At 44.9% G+C, this 19,195-nt stretch overlaps 1 protein-coding gene across 4 annotated transcripts in view; it reads right to left on the bottom strand.

The window, feature by feature from the left end:
- The window catches only part of RHBDF1 (rhomboid 5 homolog 1), a 448,564-nt gene that overhangs the window by 60,067 nt on the left and 369,302 nt on the right, over positions 1-19,195 (bottom strand). For all 4 annotated transcript variants that reach the window (XM_086941148.1, XM_086941149.1, XM_086941151.1 and 1 more), the window contains 3 exons: positions 5,294-5,368; positions 3,679-3,840; positions 2,361-2,464 (listed from right to left, as the gene is read on the bottom strand). In XM_086941148.1, the coding sequence (XP_086797274.1) occupies positions 2,361-2,464; positions 3,679-3,840; positions 5,294-5,368 (341 nt within the window). The remainder of the gene's footprint in view (positions 1-2,360; positions 2,465-3,678; positions 3,841-5,293; positions 5,369-19,195) is intronic.

The following is a 19,195-nucleotide window of genomic DNA, read 5'->3' as shown; positions in this document are numbered from 1 at the left end:
TCCACCCTAAGCGTGGAAGGGTATTCTCAGATGTGAGACCCTTGCTCATTGCACCATCAGGATTCAAGCAAACCGGGCCGAAGACGGCTGTAATGCCAGAAACCGGTCCCCGGGAGCTTGTTTCCTTCCCAGTGTAAGAATTGGCTTCTGTAGTTTGGTTTGTCCTGTTCCCATCATGCACTGGGACAGGAACAGACTAATTTGCATACAGCCAGGTTCTGAAACTGGGATGGTGCAGTGAGCTAAAAAACGGTGTTGGATCTAGCCCTGATCTTTTGACTGGGTGAGAGCTTTCTGCTTAATTCAGAGACTCTGTCCCTCACCACCCCTTTTTGTAAATATTTTTGTCCACCCTAAGCGTGGAAGGGTATTCTCAGATGTGAGACCCTTGCTCATTGCACCATCAGGATTCAAGCAAACCGGGCCGAAGACGGCTGTAATGCCAGAAACCGGTCCCCGGGAGCTTGTTTCCTTCCCAGTGTAAGAATTGGCTTCTGTAGTTTGGTTTGTCCTGTTCCCATCATGCACTGGGACAGGAACAGACTAATTTGCATACAGCCAGGTTCTGAAACTGGGATGGTGCAGTGAGCTAAAAAACGGTGTTGGATCGAGCCCTGATCTTTTGACTGGGTGAGAGCTTTCTGCTTAATTCAGAGACTCTGTCCCTCACCACCCCTTTTTGTAAATATTTTTGTCCACCCTAAGCGTGGAAGGGTATTCTCAGATGTGAGACCCTTGCTCATTGCACCATCAGGATTCAAGCAAACCGGGCCGAAGACGGCTGTAATGCCAGAAACCGGTCCCCGGGAGCTTGTTTCCTTCCCAGTGTAAGAATTGGCTTCTGTAGTTTGGTTTGTCCTGTTCCCATCATGCACTGGGACAGGAACAGACTAATTTGCATACAGCCAGGTTCTGAAACTGGGATGGTGCAGTGAGCTAAAAAACGGTGTTGGATCTAGCCCTGATCTTTTGACTGGGTGAGAGCGTTCTGCTTAATTCAGAGACTCTGTCCCTCACCACCCCTTTTTGTAAATATTTTGGTAGGACACAGGCAGTACCTGGATGAACAAGAGAGGAGATGGGGATAATACTAAGAGTTGAGGAAAGATACTTTCCTCACAAAAGGCTAAAGGGAATCACGTTCCCGGATTTGATTAAATGGAGGGCACCATAAGCAAATCAAGAGATACTGGCTGGCCTGCTACACCATCCCAGCAATCACTGCTCACAGCCTCCCTCATCTCCAACCTCACCACCTTCATTCTCAGTGAGCTGTTGCAATGGAATAATAATTCATATACAAGGTTCTCTGCTAACATTTACCATAAAAATTCTGGATTGGGTGGCCACACAGACTAGGCTGAAATGGCAAACCAGGAAAAGTAGTGGTGCCCACTAATGAGCTGAAAGGGTATTTGGGCGCCATATGACTACAACCTCACAAATATCAACAGAAACATCTCCTGGCAAAGGGGAAACAATGCACCAACTAAATTCGTTTTCAAAACTGCTGGGTCCCACTATCTCTTACCTCCTTTGACTGAAGTGTATATTTATGTTATGCATGTATGTATGTATGTATGTGTCTTGTAAAGCGCACTACTGCCTTGAGGCGTCGCGGCGCTGTAGACCGCTGGGGAACCCGTCCTGGCTATCCCTGTGAGATGGTCCCTACTGGGTATCTCCAAGGTGAAACCAGGCATCCCCGGCGAATGTGGGGGGCCGTTGTAGAGATGAGGCAAGCTAATGCCCAGAGTTGCCGAGAGTGATCCCTGGTTAGAGTAGGCACCGAGGCGAGAATTATCGAGTCCGCTGACCCTGGTCCACGACCCTGCCGCGTCCGGAATTGAACCCTGGTCCCGGGCCGTTCTCTGCTTCCGGGTCTGCCGCCTCTAACCAGTGAGCCACACCACTCCATGTAAAAGATTTAAAAGATATAAAAGATTTTATGAGGTGGATCCTGGGGTCATTCAGGGAACAGAAAGATTTTGTAGCACTGCATTATATTACACTGCATTGGTGATTTGTGGAGCACACTGCTACCAAAATTGCTTCTTGGTACAAATGGGATGCAGAGGACAAAACAAGGAAATAAGACTATTGAATGCTACATCCCTTGAGAGATTGGAGCAGATAGCTGGAGAAGAGATGACAGCGTTCAAATGAAGGCTGACAAAGCATCAATTCAGGGGTAAAGAAAGTTTTTAACCCAGACAATGATTTTCCTGAGCTCTCAATTCGCAAGGGAAGAAGTACCTGGGTCCAGACACAAGGACCCAGAAGGAGCAGCCTCCTGCCACTATTCCTTGTTTCCCCCCAATAAGCATTGGCAGCACACTTCTTTTTAGAAACCACCATACCTTGGGTCTTGGTGACAAACGGATCCAAACTGTCTTTTGCTTCTGTTTGAAAACAGCGGTGTGCTGTTGTGGTACGGCCACTTCACCCACACGGCAAGAGTAGACTGAAAACACAGACACAGAGAGTTATGAAAAAATAACCAATGGGGGCATAAGACACACAAAATGCTTTTTTTTTTTTTACATAATATTCTTCGAGGTTTCTTGACCAAAATCATTGCTGCAGTTGCCACTGGATGCTATATAAAAACAATGAAGGCATTAGACAATCCCACATACAGCTGATCACAAATCTGATTGTCACAAGGTAAAGGCAAATTTGGGCTTTTTGCACTGTTTACCTCCATGGAAATCTGACTCCAGCACGTATGTCTTTCTCTCCCCAGGAGAATAACTGACCACTTTATCATAGGCAATACGCTTGCATGTTCCCCCGGTGCATGCTCGGGCTCCCCTACACGGTCTACTTTGGCAGATTGTCAGACTCCATCTTTTAGGTTTTGGTGAATATATTTATGGGGAGGCTAAGCCGGGATCATGCGCGACAGCATTAGTTTGTGAAAAGGATCAAACTACCAGGACCACGTTTTTTACATCTATGAACGTTACAGCTCAATATTTTCTGAAATGATGAGTGAAAAACTGTCAGATTAGAATGAGCTAAGATCCAAAGCTGGTTCATGATGGTGGTGCTACAGTACGGTTTGGCCATGTCCCATATGTACTGGGATTTCATCCTCATATACAGACGTTGTTCATACTAAATTTGCACCCGCAAGGTGCAATTTCTGTTCGAGCAAATCTCACAGGCATGGGTTTGTTGGCAATCCAATGGGGTTGCACCTGTAAGGTTGGCAAATTGGCAAATGGAAAGGAGCACATTTGTGAGCATTCACTCATGTTTTAAATGTATGCACAATGAATATGCTTTAAAATGTACTTGAGGATGGGAATGGGTAGTTAAGCCCCTCCCTTTAATTAACTGGGGGGCAGGGGAGGTGGTTTGTTAATGGGCAAATGTTTTCCCCCCTTGAAGAATCCAGTAGAAAATGTAAACAGTGCAAGTGAATATCGATATACCGTTTCTTCATGTGGTAATGTAAACTTGTACATTTCCAAGTGCTAAGCAGACACATGAGCACTCCTGTGAATCTGCAATAGTCAGAAAACTCCTGGAATTGCTTTAGAATTCTATAAAGCAATGCATTTATTGCAAATAAAAGCTTAAGCCTATATAGTAAGTTTCTTAAAGAAATGAATTATTCCAAAACAAATAATATTCTAAAGAACTGTACTTTACAGCTGATAAAAGACTTACTGAACATTCTTCCTCCGAGGTCTGCAAACAGCCTGACTTGTCATTCCTCACACAGCAAGCAGACTGCCTCTCTTTTCCTCTTGCAGCAATAATGAAGTTATGAACCTGCTGATCTTGTCTCATACAGGGTGAAAATTTTGCGCCAAGGTGGATTAGTGCTTCCTGTAAAAACAATACATTTAGTAAGGTTAAGTAAGGGTGCACGTGGGAAGGCTACTGGCAATTACAACCCTGCTTGCCTAGCTATTATTACTGTAATTAAAATGTAAACAAAAGCGACTGTGAGTTACTGCCTGGCCAAACCCATCAGCGATTCTGGCAACATACACAAGAATGTGAAGAGGGGATGAAAGGATGGAAAGTACGAAAATACTTGGTAAAACCAATTGGACCTGGGCATTTAAATCTTTAGAAGTATCCGGCATGTGAAGCATTCCAGAGGCATCTCACTGGGCAGCAACGCAGGTGATCAATTCTTTGAATCAGAGAATTTGTGTCTGAGATTTTCTGAAGTTAGAAAGGATTGTAGCACCTTCAAGTTCTCTGGGTGAGGTGGGTAGGAGGTTGAGACTGCAGGATGCAGATGAAGTTAGGGAGGTATGGCTGATAGAAAGAAACAGGAAACATCCACAGCTGGATTTCATAACTAAAATGAGGATCTTGTCAAGGGGCTCCTTGTAAACCAGCGAATCCAATGCATTGGTAAGCATAACAAGAACATTTTGTAATGACGACTCTGAGAACCACTATAATGACATGTGAGATACGATGTTTACATATTGTAGGCGAATGCCACCAGTGATGTAACTGATGATGCCGTTGGCACAGGCCTATATATTTTAATCATTGATGTCTGCAATAATGCATTTTTTTTGTTTGTTAAATGTGTTGTCAAATAGTTTAAAAGACGGGCTTTGGGTTTCACAATCATTAACCTGGCAATGTGATACTTTTGATGTCTTGTATGTTAACCTTAACCTCATTTCAACTCACGTTTTTTTGGTGTTATTTCTAAGGCTTTTCAGCTAGGCAGGCAGCATTCGTTTCTGAATAACTAATGCAATATCAGGAGAATCAAGGCTTCTCCTCACTGCACCTGATTCAGACTAAATATCTAAGAGGCTTACCGATCCAGCCTAATGACAGTCAAGATAGAGGAACGCATGTTCGGAAAGCACCATGACGCGAATAACTAAGTCCAGGTAAGTACATCCTCCTGGACAATGCAAAATGTATAGGGTAAGCGAGGGAGTTTACAGGACTTCGAAAATGGCGTCAGGAATTTAGAGATTCCATCTATGCTATTCCTTTCACTGTTTTCAGGAAAATTTCAATATTGAAAATATTATGTAATACCCTGCTCACCAAAAATGGACTTGCTAAATTAACACAACGCCATACATATAACAAGAAACTGAAATAATAACCCAAATGCATGAACCTTGCAAATGAAAAACTGCAATTATGTATTGCAAAGAATTGAAATATGCGTGCGGTTTTCCATTGAATAATAAAATGTAAATAAATATTTGTACAAACCAAAATGTCGTAATTTTAACAAACAAAATGAAGTCAGTAACTACTTATTGAAAGGAAATAACAGAATATGACTTACAGAACTTGGTCCAATCCAAAAGTTTTCTTGTTGCACGTATTTTACACTTTCGTACACACCTCTGTTTCTGAGGACCTTGAAGAGAAAAAAGTACCTTTTTACAGGATTCTATACAGTAAGGTTTCACCACTTGCGTTGCAGTCAAAATATTTAAGTAACACTGGCACTATCCTTCCAGAGTCCAGCTATTTGCTTACAACCAAACCTGAAACTGAACATTTCAAGATTTGATCTTTCACTCAGATACCAGAAGCTCCATAATGGCACAGGGTTGGCCACTGAAGGCATGTTGTAACCCATTTTGGGACAGAAGCTCTTTTAGGAAATATGGATAAGTTAATTATTTGGCATTAAAAAAAAAGGGGATGCACAATGTGTTAGGGAAATGTCATGATATATACATATAAAGATGTATTTCTGCAATCAATTTAATGAACGTTTGTTTGTATGAGGATATTCTGAACAAAAGAGGTTGGCAAATCAAAGTTTGAGCGGAGAAAGTGGGTTGATCAATAAAAAACCTACAAGGCGCCGGTCCCACAGGGGGTATTAGGATGCGACCACCACTGTGGCAGTCGCACTCAACATATTTTGCATTGTGGAGGGTGCTGTTTACTGCAGCACCCCCGGCAATGCAAAAAAGCACTGTTTATATTTCCCTACAGTATGTGGCAGGCACCATGCAGTGCCTGCCACATGGTGCAGGGAAATGTATGCCTCCAACCCCCTTAACGAAAGTGCCTGTGATGAAGGGGTACCCGCTACAGCCTCCAAAGTCCATCCCCACCAGCCTCTCTATAGCGGGTGAACAGCCATGGAAAGGCTGGCGGGGATGGACCAAGATAATCCCAATGGTGGTGCCTAGGCACTGCCGCCATGTATGGGATTGTGAGAGCCTACACATCACCGGCAGACTCAAGGAACCCGTCGGATGAGCGTCGGTCGGAGTTTTCGACCACCATGGACCCGCCCGCCATTATAATATGGTGGGTGGGAAATGGTCTTACAATGGCGGTGAGTCACCATGATCGTAATCACCGCTTAAGTTCCTATGCATAGACAGTAGGCTTAGAAAAAGAAATTGGTAATTCCTTGGGCTGTTCATTACAATGTGCCGACCATCGACATCCAGTTCCCATGTACTTAACTAAGCTATTGGCATTGTAAATGAGAATGCCTTTTATTTGTGTGTTTTTAAACCCATCACACATAAAAGGCATTGTTATTTAAAATGCCAATTGCTCAAACTCTTGCAAATGCGAGGCCACTTCAATGGTGGATGCGCCCCTTTCTTTAGAGGCTGCTCGCTGTATTCTGGGTACAGTGAGCAGTGTCTAAAGAAAGGGATGCAACCAACATTAAAGTGGAAGCGCGGTATGGGACGCTTTCACTCCCCCCCCCCACCCCCCAAAAAGGTTCTGTAGCGTGGCCGCTAAAGTTAAAGTTACACACTGAAAATTAAATAAATAAATAAGCGCAACCGCTACAGTAAAAGCGGACCGTGCTGCAAATTAAACAGGTAAATAAGCACTGCTGCTATAGTTAAAGCGGACCCCCAGCTAATACTATTAAAAATATAAAAGCGGGCGGCATGTTGCCTTGTAGGAAAGCACGTCATGGGTGGAATACTGGAAGATCATTGAAGAACATAGTGCTCACAGAGTAGATAAAGCAGATGGTGTAACAATACAAGTAAAAGGCCCAGTCCTTATGGGAGGTTACACAAATGCAGACAAGGCGGTACCAAGGAGGGACCACCAAGCCAATTTTTCAATCAAAAGCAACGATTTTGAAATGACAGTAAGAGGAGCCAATCGAAAAGATGGGCGGGGAAATGAGCGGCCCCAGAGCAGGAGGGAAATTTTCACTATTTTGTTATTTTCTTTTTTTCACTAATCTCTACCAGTTAATATAGCCCTGATTGAATGGTAAAAGGTGGTGAATTAACTATTTGTTATTCGCATCTCTGCAGAGTGAAGCTACACCCCAAAGTATTAGCATGCAATATTTCCTTGTTGCCACATAGTCCTCCTTTATCTTTCCTGACACTTTTTTTTCTTGATGTAACACATTCATTTACTGTAGTACACAACACAATCATTTACAATAGTGTAATTAATCGGAGACAAAGAAGTGTGAATGGGTATGGTAAGTAGGCCGACAGCATTTATTATAGCCTTACAGCCCGCTGTAGCGGGCTATACCGGCTATTAAAGGCCCGCTGAATCGTTAAAGGCCCGAGCCGAAGGCGAGGGACTTTAACGAGACAGCGGGACTTTAATTGCCGGTATAGCCCTGCTAGGAAGGGCTATAAGGCTATTAGAACATTCTGCCACTAGAGGGCAGAATGTTCTAACAAATTAAACAAAGGGTTCTCGAAGCTCGAGGGGTTATAAATCCCCTCGAGCTTTGAGAAGCCTTTGTAGAACATTGGAATGTTGCTCTGCGGGCCTTTACCGGCCCGTAGAAGCAGGGAGCACTCCATTGTCTGCAATGGAGCTCCCAACATTCCAATGTTCTAATATGCATTAAATGGAGAAATCACTCCATAGATAATAAATTTATGTCGCAATAAATTTATCATATTGATAAAAGGTATCAAGTTGAGTACCACGCAGCCAGTCCGTGACTCAGTGCTCTTCAAAGTAAAAACCACACCTATAACGAAGATATAAGGTATGTTTATTTTAGGATCACATATCTAAAACCCCACAGGAAGATGGAAAAGCAATAAGTGAATTTAAAAAACATGTTGTATGAGTAGCCTAGGAGATGCAACAATGGTTCATTGCATTCTGGAGCAGTCTTGCATTAAGCAAATGGGAGCGCTGTTGAGTATCACCGGAAGTGGCAGTATGATTTTGTGGAATCACAATATGATGTCTCAAATGGCCACTAAACAGAAGAACTACAAGGGGTTGTCGTAGATTAAGGGTCATGAATTTTCACTCAAGGGAACAGCAGGAACCGTGCTCTACTGGCAGAGAGGCTATGTACAAAGTTGTCAACAGAAAAGATGGAAGTAGTGATCATGTATAACATTCTTCCACCAATAATACATTTTTTCGTAATTGTTTAAACCCCAGACACGTATAAGTCAGTTGTAAAACTGAGAGGCATTAATGTGGAGAAGGAAGATATGTACAAATAACATGAAAAGGGGACTCATAATGGCCACGGGTGGCCATGGCATACTTGTTAAAAGTTTGAGTGTTTAAATCCTAAAATTACAGCCCACGCTGATAGGAAATGTCCTGAATAGCATCACGCCTGAACCCCATACCAGGATATGCCAAGTGCACAAAGTTAAGGATGGACACAAGGGTTTGAAAAGTTATTTACGAAGAGAGAGTAACAGCCTATCACCTAAACTAGAGAAAATCAGGTGCCATTTTGGACCAGCTACTTGCAAATCACGACACTGTTCAAGACTCAAAGTCAGGGAAACATTATATGCATATGTGTTAATGAAACTATGTGAGCAGATGGATCAAATGCTTTAGGGACATGTACAGAAGATACTAGAAGGGGAAAAGTGTGACAAAATAAAAAAAAATCAAAATCCCAGATTTGTCAAGCATTTAGTCAAAGTAAGTAAGTTAAAAGAAAAATGTGTAAAACAAAAACCAAACAAACTCTGGGTACTCAATTGAGTAAACAGCATCAAAAAGTGTAAATGTTCAGCACTTCAAATATGCAAGGGATTACATTTGTAGAGAAAATAAACATATTTATAATGAACACTTGTATACCCACCAGGTGTGTGAACGAGCTGGTCTAAGACAGGAGCCAAGTGAACTAGAAAAGAGGTGTTTTAAGCAAATGCTTGGAGCAAAAAGATGATTCTTTGCACCGAGTGTCAGAAGATTGTTACATGTGGCATGACAAACACCCATAATGACGATCTCCCCACAGGGATCTTATGAAAGACAGTTGTCTGTAGGCAAGAAACGGCTAGGGCGGTCGACCTCGAAAGAAGGGACCCGGGTTCAAGTCTCAGCAGGGACGCTCAACATTCTGTGATTCTGGGCAAATCACTTAATCTCCCTGTGCCTAACATAAAAAAATGCATGTGTCCATCTGGAACATAACAGGTGCTCATGTAAAGCGTTCAGATACCTTTGGGTCTAGTTCACGCTATATAACCCCCCCTCCAAAAAATATATATATATGGGACAAGACTGCCTCAGCTAAGTGAATGTTGTAGAGAGAGATCTTACTGGTAGTCACAGAAAAGCTTGCACCAAACATGGGCATCAACTCGAAACCAGTGCAGATTTTTCCCAACGTCCGAAGAAGACTCACACACACCCATGTTTTGGCTTGAATAATGTCCATGCAGCAGGCAGTTTGTGATTTTACTATGGTTTCAGCCAGCAATTAACAACTATGGGGGTAGGGGATAAAGTATGTGTCTTTTCTAAAACATGATGTAAGCAACATGATATTTTTGAAGACATAGTTGACTTGAGAGTCCACAAAAAGGGTCTAGCATCTTTTTGACTTTCAGAACCCAGGGATTTGTAAAAATTATCTATTCATGGCGGCTCCTCCTCTAAGGCGGAGGAGTGTTGCCCTACTGCGTTGCAGCAGTGAAAGAAAGGAAAAATAAAATTATAATAACCTGATGTTTTTATCATGTTTTTCTTCCTGCTGCAGCAGCATGGGGTGGGTGCTTTATCATTTTTTTCTTCCTGCTGCAGCAGGATGGGGTGGATGCTGCTCTGCTCACAGAGCAGGGCAGGGGAGGAGTGGTGGACAAACTGAAGTGAGCATGACGCTTTGGCCGGCTGTCTAGGGCATGCCAAACAGTCATGCGTACTTAGCATGTTCTCCACCCAGGCTGCATTACAGCCTGGGTGGAGATCATACCCAGGCCTCCAGTCCCGTATGAGTGCTGAATTATGGTGCACAGACCAATCACAGCACTGCATTGCAGTGTTGCGATTGGCTTAGGGGAGCCAATCACAACACTGCGTTACAGTGTTGTGATTGGATCAGGGGAACCTAGCTGCTTCCTGTTTGGCCGACGGAGGAGAGATGATATGGGACAGAGCGGCGAGGAGGTAAGTGTATTTTTCTTTTTTTACACTCCCTTACTCTCTCCCCGCCACCCCAGATCCATGCCGACCGCCACTGTATGTACGCCTATGTCCCCCTCTGCTGTTTTCTCTGCTAATTATAATCCATGACATTTTAGTATTCCCTTTTCTCATTTAGTTTCAATAATGTAGCATCCTACTTCCCTGTCAGAGATATCGGTCTGCAAAGGAAAACACTACTGAAGCACGTTTCCTTTAGCACAAGTGCAAAGGGACTAGTTTGTGGAGAGGTAGGCCATCCGATTGCCTGGAGTCCAGCTGACAACAATGCAAAGCATATTCTAGGTTATATCTGTGAATGTTGCTACAAAGGGTCCACGTTCACAAAATTCATACACTGGGTAACGCTTACGAAGGCCCTTGCTGGGGGGAACATCCTTTACAACGCAACTATTACCACGTACTACCATTACAACAAAACTTTTACAACGCAGGGTCCATTACAACGCATGCCATTACAACGCATGCCATTACAACGTAAGTATGGGTAAGTATTACATTTAATTTTAACCCCTACACTATCCAACACATTCCCTACTGTTACGCCCCCTGGAGTTAGAATAGTAAATTAAACCCCTACACTAGCCAACACTTAGAATAAAAAATACTTACCCATACTTACGTTGTAATGGCATGTGTTGTAATGGCATGAATTGTAATGGATCCTGCGTTGTAAAAGTTTTGTTGTAATGGTATGCGTGGTAAAAGTATGCGTTGTAACGTCATACATCCCTTGCTGGGCTATGGGAACGGCCTGATTCCCAATCTGCCAATCTTGCGGTCTGAGCAGAGTCCCTGCAATTTGCTTCAGTACCTGCCAATAGCCCTACTAATCTTTTCCTGGCCCTTGGTTAAAATCAGCGACAGGGCTAATCTGAGGTCAACACAGATTTCCTAGTCCTCTGAAGATATAAGACGCTTTTCAAATTTCCAACAGATTCTTTCACACTTTGGAGATTACCTACAGAATTCCCATCTCTTTATTCTCTATAAGAGAGAGCATTTAAAAGAATTAGAAAGGAAGGAGGAACGACTGGGGCAAATAAGGCAGGGCCACACTGGCAACTACTGGTCTAAACATAGGAACCCCACAGGCAAGGACTAAGAAATGTGGTAACTTTAAAAGACGTTCAGCTGAGTTCTAGCAGTGGGCTGGCCATCAGCAGAGAGAGTCTTTAGATGTAAACCGCTCAGCCCAAGTCACTTAGTAAAGGTCTTCTCTTTCCTCCGATAACAGCAGGCATCAAGCATGGTTTTGCTGTTAGATGTCCCAAACTGCAAAGATGAGCTTGAGAAAAGGTGTGTAAATGTGTAGATACTTTAGTTATAGGAGATCATGGTACCTAATATTAATCACAAATTGTGAAGTACTATCAAACACATATTCCTGCATTGTGAAGACATCAATCGTAAAACTGCTTGAAACATAAGAATTATTTTCTTTTTGTTCTTCTTATTTCACTTTTTAGTGTCATTTCTGTACAGATGTTCTTAGCATTGTTTTAACTAAGCCAACATGTCTACAACCAGGCTGATCTGATATGCCTGTAGCTTTCTAAAAGCTAAAAAAAAAATAGTAATGCTAACACGAGAACATACTGTAATAGTACCAATCATGGTTAAAACTTTCTTCAGAAACTTAGCAATGTACACAGGTGAGGCACGGCGAATTGGAAGCACACAATTAAGAAAGAAAAGGTGAAAAAAATGCTTAAAGTATAAACAATGCAAATACAATTTAGTTATGTTTGGTATTCATCCATATACAAATTTAAACCAACTGACTGGTAACTATGTATATAAAGTAATTTTCAAAGCCATAGAGGTTGTACAAAATTCAAAACCCTAAACTAAGGATTATTCTTCAATTGTAGAAGGCTGGAACTACCTTAGCCAGTCCTGTAAAAAGATAGCATATATTCTGATGTGGGATATAAGTCCTGTTCTAGCACTAATCTTTGTGAAAGGAGGGAAGAGGGTGCGGTGAGATCCATGTCCCATCAGCTCCATCAATACGCCAGGAGCCTACCAGGATAAGATTTTGTGTATGCACTTTATTTGGAAGAGGTCTTGTTAGAAGAAGGGAAAATTACTAATACGAAAACTTAGAGCGAATAATGGATGGGGCACGACGCTAGGTTCGAGGAGAAAGTAGTTATCTGTAATTGGATGTAAACAGAGCAACCTTTTCATGTAGCCAGATAAAAATGCAAGTCTGCCACGAAAAGAGTAAACAAACAGATTGGTGTGAAAATTGCAGTCTCATATATCAGGCAGGTATTATGAAAATACATGGCCCAGTCTCTTACCTTGAAAGATGAAATCAAGGTATAGGGTGACACAAGCATCCGTGTTGGGAAACAGTCAGACCAATAGTGCTCTAGTAACGGCCGGCATGGGCCACGTTCGCGAGCAGAATGGAGTAAGTCTGGGAAAGTAAGAGCCATCTGTTAGAAGTTGGCTTTCGAAAACCAAACGTTAGAAATAATAAAAGGGAGTCTCTTCCATAACATACACTGCTATTAATCTAATGTGGCCACTACATCGGAATCGGCTACATGGTGCAACCATAGTGGCCTGAGATAGGTACTTGTGGATGTAGCAACTGATACCATGGCCATATCGAGAAGGGGCTAGTTTGCAAGTATGTTATGACCTAGAAGGAAGTGATGCAACAGATGTGCTATCACATTAAACACTGTGTTGGAAAGGCGTTGGCTATATTGGAAGGGAAAACATACTATAATCAATATAACTAGTTGGTACGTGGTACTGGAAATTCCTGTAGAAATATGTTAAACTTGTGCAGTGCCCTTCACTGTCACTCATACTGTTTACATGGATGACCCCAGGGACCCCATCTGCAAATGAAGACATTCTTTATTCCCATCACATGTAGCAATGTTCACAGTGGTGCTCAGTCAGGATTCTCGACACACTGCTCCATTCCCACAAGTATGAACAAGCATTTGCAATGCAATAGGTCTCGCATTTGCGAGAGTTTGAGCTATTGACATTGTAAACAACAATATCTTTCATTTGTTTTGAAAATCTGCAAGCAGTGCGTAAACATGCACTTTGTACTTATAGTTGTTGCTTACAAGAAGTAAGGCTGGCAGGCAGTAACCACTCCTCTTTTACTGCCAGCTGTGAGTCTCATATGCAAGGACTATAAGTAGAAATTGCATGTTTATGCACCACTTGTAGTTTTTAAAAACACAGAAATAAAAGATATTGTAAATCACAATTCTAATAGCTTGAACTCTCACAGATGCGAGACCCATTGCATTGCAAATGCTTGTTTAGTTTTTGGGGATTCTGTGTCTTGTACTCTTGCTTATCTCATTATAAAATCAGGATTATATTTTTCAGATGGGAAACCAAAAACCTGGACAGGTGCAGCTAATCACCAATAGACCAAGGAGACCTAAAAAAAAGAACATTAATCCAGTGAAAGAGAGCAAAGTTATGATAGAATGAATGGTAAAAACTGTTGCAACAGGTGTGGCCCCCCACCCCAAGGTCGTGGCAAGGGCCCTCAAACATCAGAAGAACATCAGCCCCACCACATATCCCAGATGGATCAGTATTGAAAGATGTTTCTTAGAATTGATTCAAGTTTTATTTCAGTGTACCTGGTAGTTCAATTGCAAGGTGTGTGGTGACAATTTTTACCTTACACCAAACCAAACACACCATCCCTAAATCCTGATACAGAGGTTCACATTAATAAAAACAGTCCAGGAATCCAGACTTCTCAGTCCATATGCTATAATGCCAACCAAACGCCCATGTGGACAAAGCTTGCCCATGTGTTTGCAGCCCAACCAAATTAAACTAATGACATATCCACAGACTATACTTATGTTTTAGGTTGGTCACCACCATTATGGTCTGCCAACTGAAATGTGCTAGCCTGTTTGTGCCTGTTGTTGTGGTCTGTCAACTGATATGTGCTAGTGTATTTGTCACCTGATATGGGCTAGTGTATTTGTGCCTGCTTTTTGGTTTGTAAACTGATATGAACCAATGTGTTTGTGCCTATTGTTACGGTCTGCCAACGTATATGTTCTAGTATATTTGTGCCTGTTGTTATGGTCTGTCAACTGATAAGTGCTAGTTAGTATGTTTGTGTCTGCTGTTATGTTCTGAACACTGATATGTGCTAATATGTTTGTTTCTTTTGTTATGGTCAGTCAACTGCTATGTGGTAGTATATTTGTGCCTGTTGTTATATAGTTTGGCAACTGATATGTGCTAAAGTGTCAGTGCCTTTTGTTAGTGTGTGTCAACTGGTTTGTGCCTGTTGCTACAGTCTGTGTCAACTGATATGTGCTAATTTGTTAATGCCAGGTGTTATAGTCTGTCATCTGATATATGCTACTGTGTTTGTGCCTGTTATAGTCTGTCATCTGATATATGCTACTGTGTTTGTGCCTGTTATGGATTGCCAACTGATAAATGCTACTGTGTTTGTGCATGTTGCTTTGAATTGACAGCTGATATATGCTACTATTTCTGTGCCTGTTTTTATGGCCTGCCAAATAACATGTGCCAGTGTGTTTGTGTCTGTTTGGTAGCGGCAGGTCTTTTTACCAGGCACTTTGTGCGGGGAAAAAAGTCTGGGTCAATAAAATCTTGTTAACATCCTACTAGCTTGAAGGCAAAAACTCTGGCAATGGGCAAATATCGAACTGGACAATTTGATATAGCTTTTATGTCCAATTTCCGCTCCCAGCAGACCTGGCTACTCTCTGACATTTCCTTTTTTGTGAGATCAGAGTGGAGGAGCGCTGGTCAAGAGAGGGGGCCTGGGTCAGGGGAGGGGGTGCCATTGATCCCATTCTAGTCTGGTTTTTGGTGCAGTCCAGTGTTTGGATTAAAAAATGTGACGAGCAGTAGGTCACTGATGTAATATCCCCATCGGTCTAGTGGTCACACGCATCCACACATCCGCAGGCCAGGCGTGGCCTGCAGGGTTTAATAAAAGGAGGACGCCCGCCAGAGGACGTCACTTCCGACTGTAGCACTGTGTCGGTGTGGTTTGCTTGCTGCTGCGCGACCTGCCCCCGCGCTGCCTCATGAGCCAGAGTGAGGCTTTTGTCACCCCTGAAAGCAGCACACAACATTGGCGATGAGCGGAGGGGCCCAACCCTCGCCCGTGCACTGGAGAGTGAAGCGGAGCACCCTGCTTCCTTACGCGGCCCTACCGCGTGCCTGCTGACCCGACCTGTCCCCACCTGGCCACCCCTGCCACTCCACTTTGGGGGATCGCTGGAGGCCCCAGTGGTCTGCCCCGGGAGTCGGCGCATCGTGGAGAGGAACCGGACCAGCGGTGCGACCTGGTGCCATACCCCACTCTGATCGCGTGAGTCACGGGTATGCGAAGTGCCCTTCCGATGCTCACGCATCTCGCGTGCGACGCAGCAAACGACTCCTGGTGTTCCTTTCCGCGCCCTGGAGGGGGTGTAAGCAGCATTCTGGCCTAGGGAAGAACTCCAACATCCCTACACACCCAGACGCCCGCAGAACAATCGACGGAGCTGAGGTGGGACGCCCAGCTGCCACGTGGCATCGCGGATTTAGTGAGAAGGCGGGAACGCTCAGCAAGGGCACGCGCCACCCTGATAAGGTTGCAGAAAAGGGGGAAGAAGGGGTAATCATCCCGACGAGCTACCACCATGGGGGATGAAGACGCGCCAGCAGCCACCATTAACATTCCGTTCCAACATGCTGCATCTGGGGCAATGAAGAGGTCTCTATTACTACACTACGCAGGGGACGAGATATTCAGACTATTCAAACACTTGCCTAATACGGGGGCGGCGGATGATTATGACGCTGCTGTAACCGCCCTCAACAGTCATTTTGACCCACAGCTGAACCTAGACTTTGAAGTTTTCAAACTGGGACAGGCACGTCAGAGGGAAGGCGAGACCATGGACCGTTTTTATGCTTGCGTAAGGGAGCTAGCAAGTTCCTGTACTGACGAGGATCAACCGAAAGCCAATACGGAGACAAATCATCCAAGGGTGTCGAGACAAGGCACTGAGAGGATCGATACTACGCAAGCCAGGGATCTCACTTGAGGACATCCTAGTGCTGGCCAGGTCCCATGACCTCTCGAACGTCAGGGCCACCGCCATGGAACAAGCACTCCACAAACCTCAAGGCAAACTAGAGGCCATCAAGAGTGAACGGGCAGACACGGTGAGGACCCAGCCACGTGGACCACCCCAAAAGGAATACCGGAAAGACCAGTCTCGAGCACGGTGTGGGTATTGTGGGAACGAGCCCCACGCGGCCAAAGACTGCCCAGCCCAGGGCAAAACCTGCTCAAACTGTGGGATCCCAAACCATTTTGCGACGGTGTGCCGAAGGAGGAACACGTCAAGGACATTCAAGAAACCACGCACACCTATCAAAGCAATTCGGCAGTTGTCGTTAGTTGAGCCACCATCACTGAAAACAGAGAAACATCTACCCACAATGGAGGAAGACTCAGAGTCTGAGGATGAAGAGGCATACATCGTCTCTTTTGCGCTGGAACTAAAACAGCGGCCACAGCCGCGTGTGTTGTGCAGATGGCTGGAAACGAAGTTAAGGCAATAATCGACACCGGGGCCACCATGAATGTCATGGGCTTGCAGCAGTTCAGGAAACTACGCCAGCGCCCCCAGGTGCTACCGTCCAAAACGAGGATATTCGCATATGGAGCGAATACACCACTACCCCTCAAAGGCAAAATTACAATACCCATCAAGGCTGATGAATCGGAGGTGGTGGCGACGATCCACATAATTGATAGAGAGGCTTACACTCTGCTAAGCAGCCTCACAGCCGAAGACCTGAAGCTAATAGCGTTTGCCAATCGCATCAGAGCACACCAGGTGGACGAGCTGCTGGGACGATTCCCCAAATTTTTCAGGGGCCTGGGTTGCATAAAGTGTGAACCAATCAGACTACACATCGATAGGTCCGTCACTCCCACCGCCCTACGACACCGTCGGATTCCGTTCCACTTACGTCCACTGGTGGAGAAAGAACTTGAGAAGCTGGAAAGCTTAGGCGTCATCGAAAAGGTCACGGGACCCAGTCCGTGGGTCTCGCCAATGGTTATCGTGGAAAAACCTAAACAACCGGGTGAAATCCGGTTATGCATTGATATGCAACTACCGAACACTGGGATCCGGAGAGAGAGACACCTGACCCCTACCATGGACGATATTATTGCGGACGTAAATGAGTTGAAGTGGTTTTCGAAGATTGATCTGAACGCTGGATACCACCAACTACCATTGGCAGAGGAGAGTCATTTTATCACCACTTTTAGTATCCATCTTGGTCTACGACGATATAAGCGGTTAAATTTTGGCATCGCCTCAGCGGCCAAGGTGTTTCAAAACACCATTAGAGAACTTCTGTCCGGGCTGCCTGGGGTCATCAATGTCAGCGATGACATCCTGATTCACTCTGCCACCGCTTCGGACCATAACAAACACCTCCGGGATGTCCTGAGGAGACTGAGTGCCCATGGAGCAACACTTCACAAGGAAAAGTGTCAGTTTTTCCAGCCCTCCATAGAATTCTTCGGGTACATCTTCAATCAGGAAGGTATCCATGTGGACCCGAGGAAATCCAAGGCCATCAAGGACGCCTTAGCGCCAAAATCCCTAACTGAAATAAGAAGCTTCCTCGGGATGGCCACTTACTGTGGCCGAATCATACCGGGCATAGCCACCTGGAGTGAACCACTAAGGGCGCTGCCCAAGGCGGATGCCATCTGGCAGTGGGGTTCGAAAGAAGACGAAGCGTTCCAGGGGATCAAGGACGCTCTCCTGGAGAAAGCCACCCTGTCGTATTTTGACCCCAAGAAGCGCACGGAGGTGTTAGTGGATGCCAGCCCGGTGGGCCTCGGCGCGGTGTTGACCCAGGAACACGAACCCGGCCAATGGACAGCGCTGGCATTCGCCAGCAAAGCCCTTACCCCAACCGAGACCAGGTATGCCCAGGTTTAAAGAGAGGCCCTAGCCATCAAGTGGGCCTGTGGCCACTTCCATCTATATTTGCGAGGACATCCTTTCGTCATGGTCACCGACCACCAACCCCTGGTGTCCCTCTTCAAGGGGACTGCTCCACATCCGCCACCCCGCGTAGAACGATGTGTAATCCAACTCCAACCATACGAGATGGAAGTCGTATTTTGACCGGGAGCCAAAAACCCTGCAGATTTCCTTTCACGCCATCCATCCCTACCGGAACCTGAGTCGGTGGATGACGAGTGTGAGGAGTATGCCCAGTGGGTGGCACTCACATCCTGCCCCCAGAGCATGACGCTAGAAGAAGTTAAAGAAGCAGCTGTCACCGACAACGTCTATCTGAGGTCGTTGAAGGCGGTTCAAGAAGGTTCGTGGGCTGAGTTCCTCCGCCCCTCCAACTCCTGGTCAGCCGAGGACAGAGAATCCCTCACGAAGATGTGGAGAGTCAGACACGATCTAAGCGCTACTGAAGAGGGGGTGTTACTGAGAGGATCGCATCTGGTTATCCCCCAGAGCCTGAGGGGCAGAGCGGTGCAACTTGCCCACGGGGGGCACCAAGGCACCACGAAGATGAAGGCGTGCATGAGGGAAAAAGTATGGTTCCCGGAGCTCGAGAGCATGGTGGAAGAACACATGTGGAAATGCATGGCCTGTCAACTGACGAGTGACCCTGAAAGACCCCTACCCGTGATCACCGAAGAAGCCTGTACATCTCCTTGGACCAAGGTGAGCATAGACTTTGGGAGCTTTCCGGGGGAAGG

This window comes from Lissotriton vulgaris, chromosome 10, assembly GCF_964263255.1.
Source record: "Lissotriton vulgaris chromosome 10, aLisVul1.2, whole genome shotgun sequence".
NCBI lineage: Eukaryota > Metazoa > Chordata > Amphibia > Caudata > Salamandridae > Lissotriton > Lissotriton vulgaris.
The sequence above is the reverse complement of the archived record's forward strand: the minus strand, read 5'-3'. Positions and strand labels throughout refer to the sequence as shown.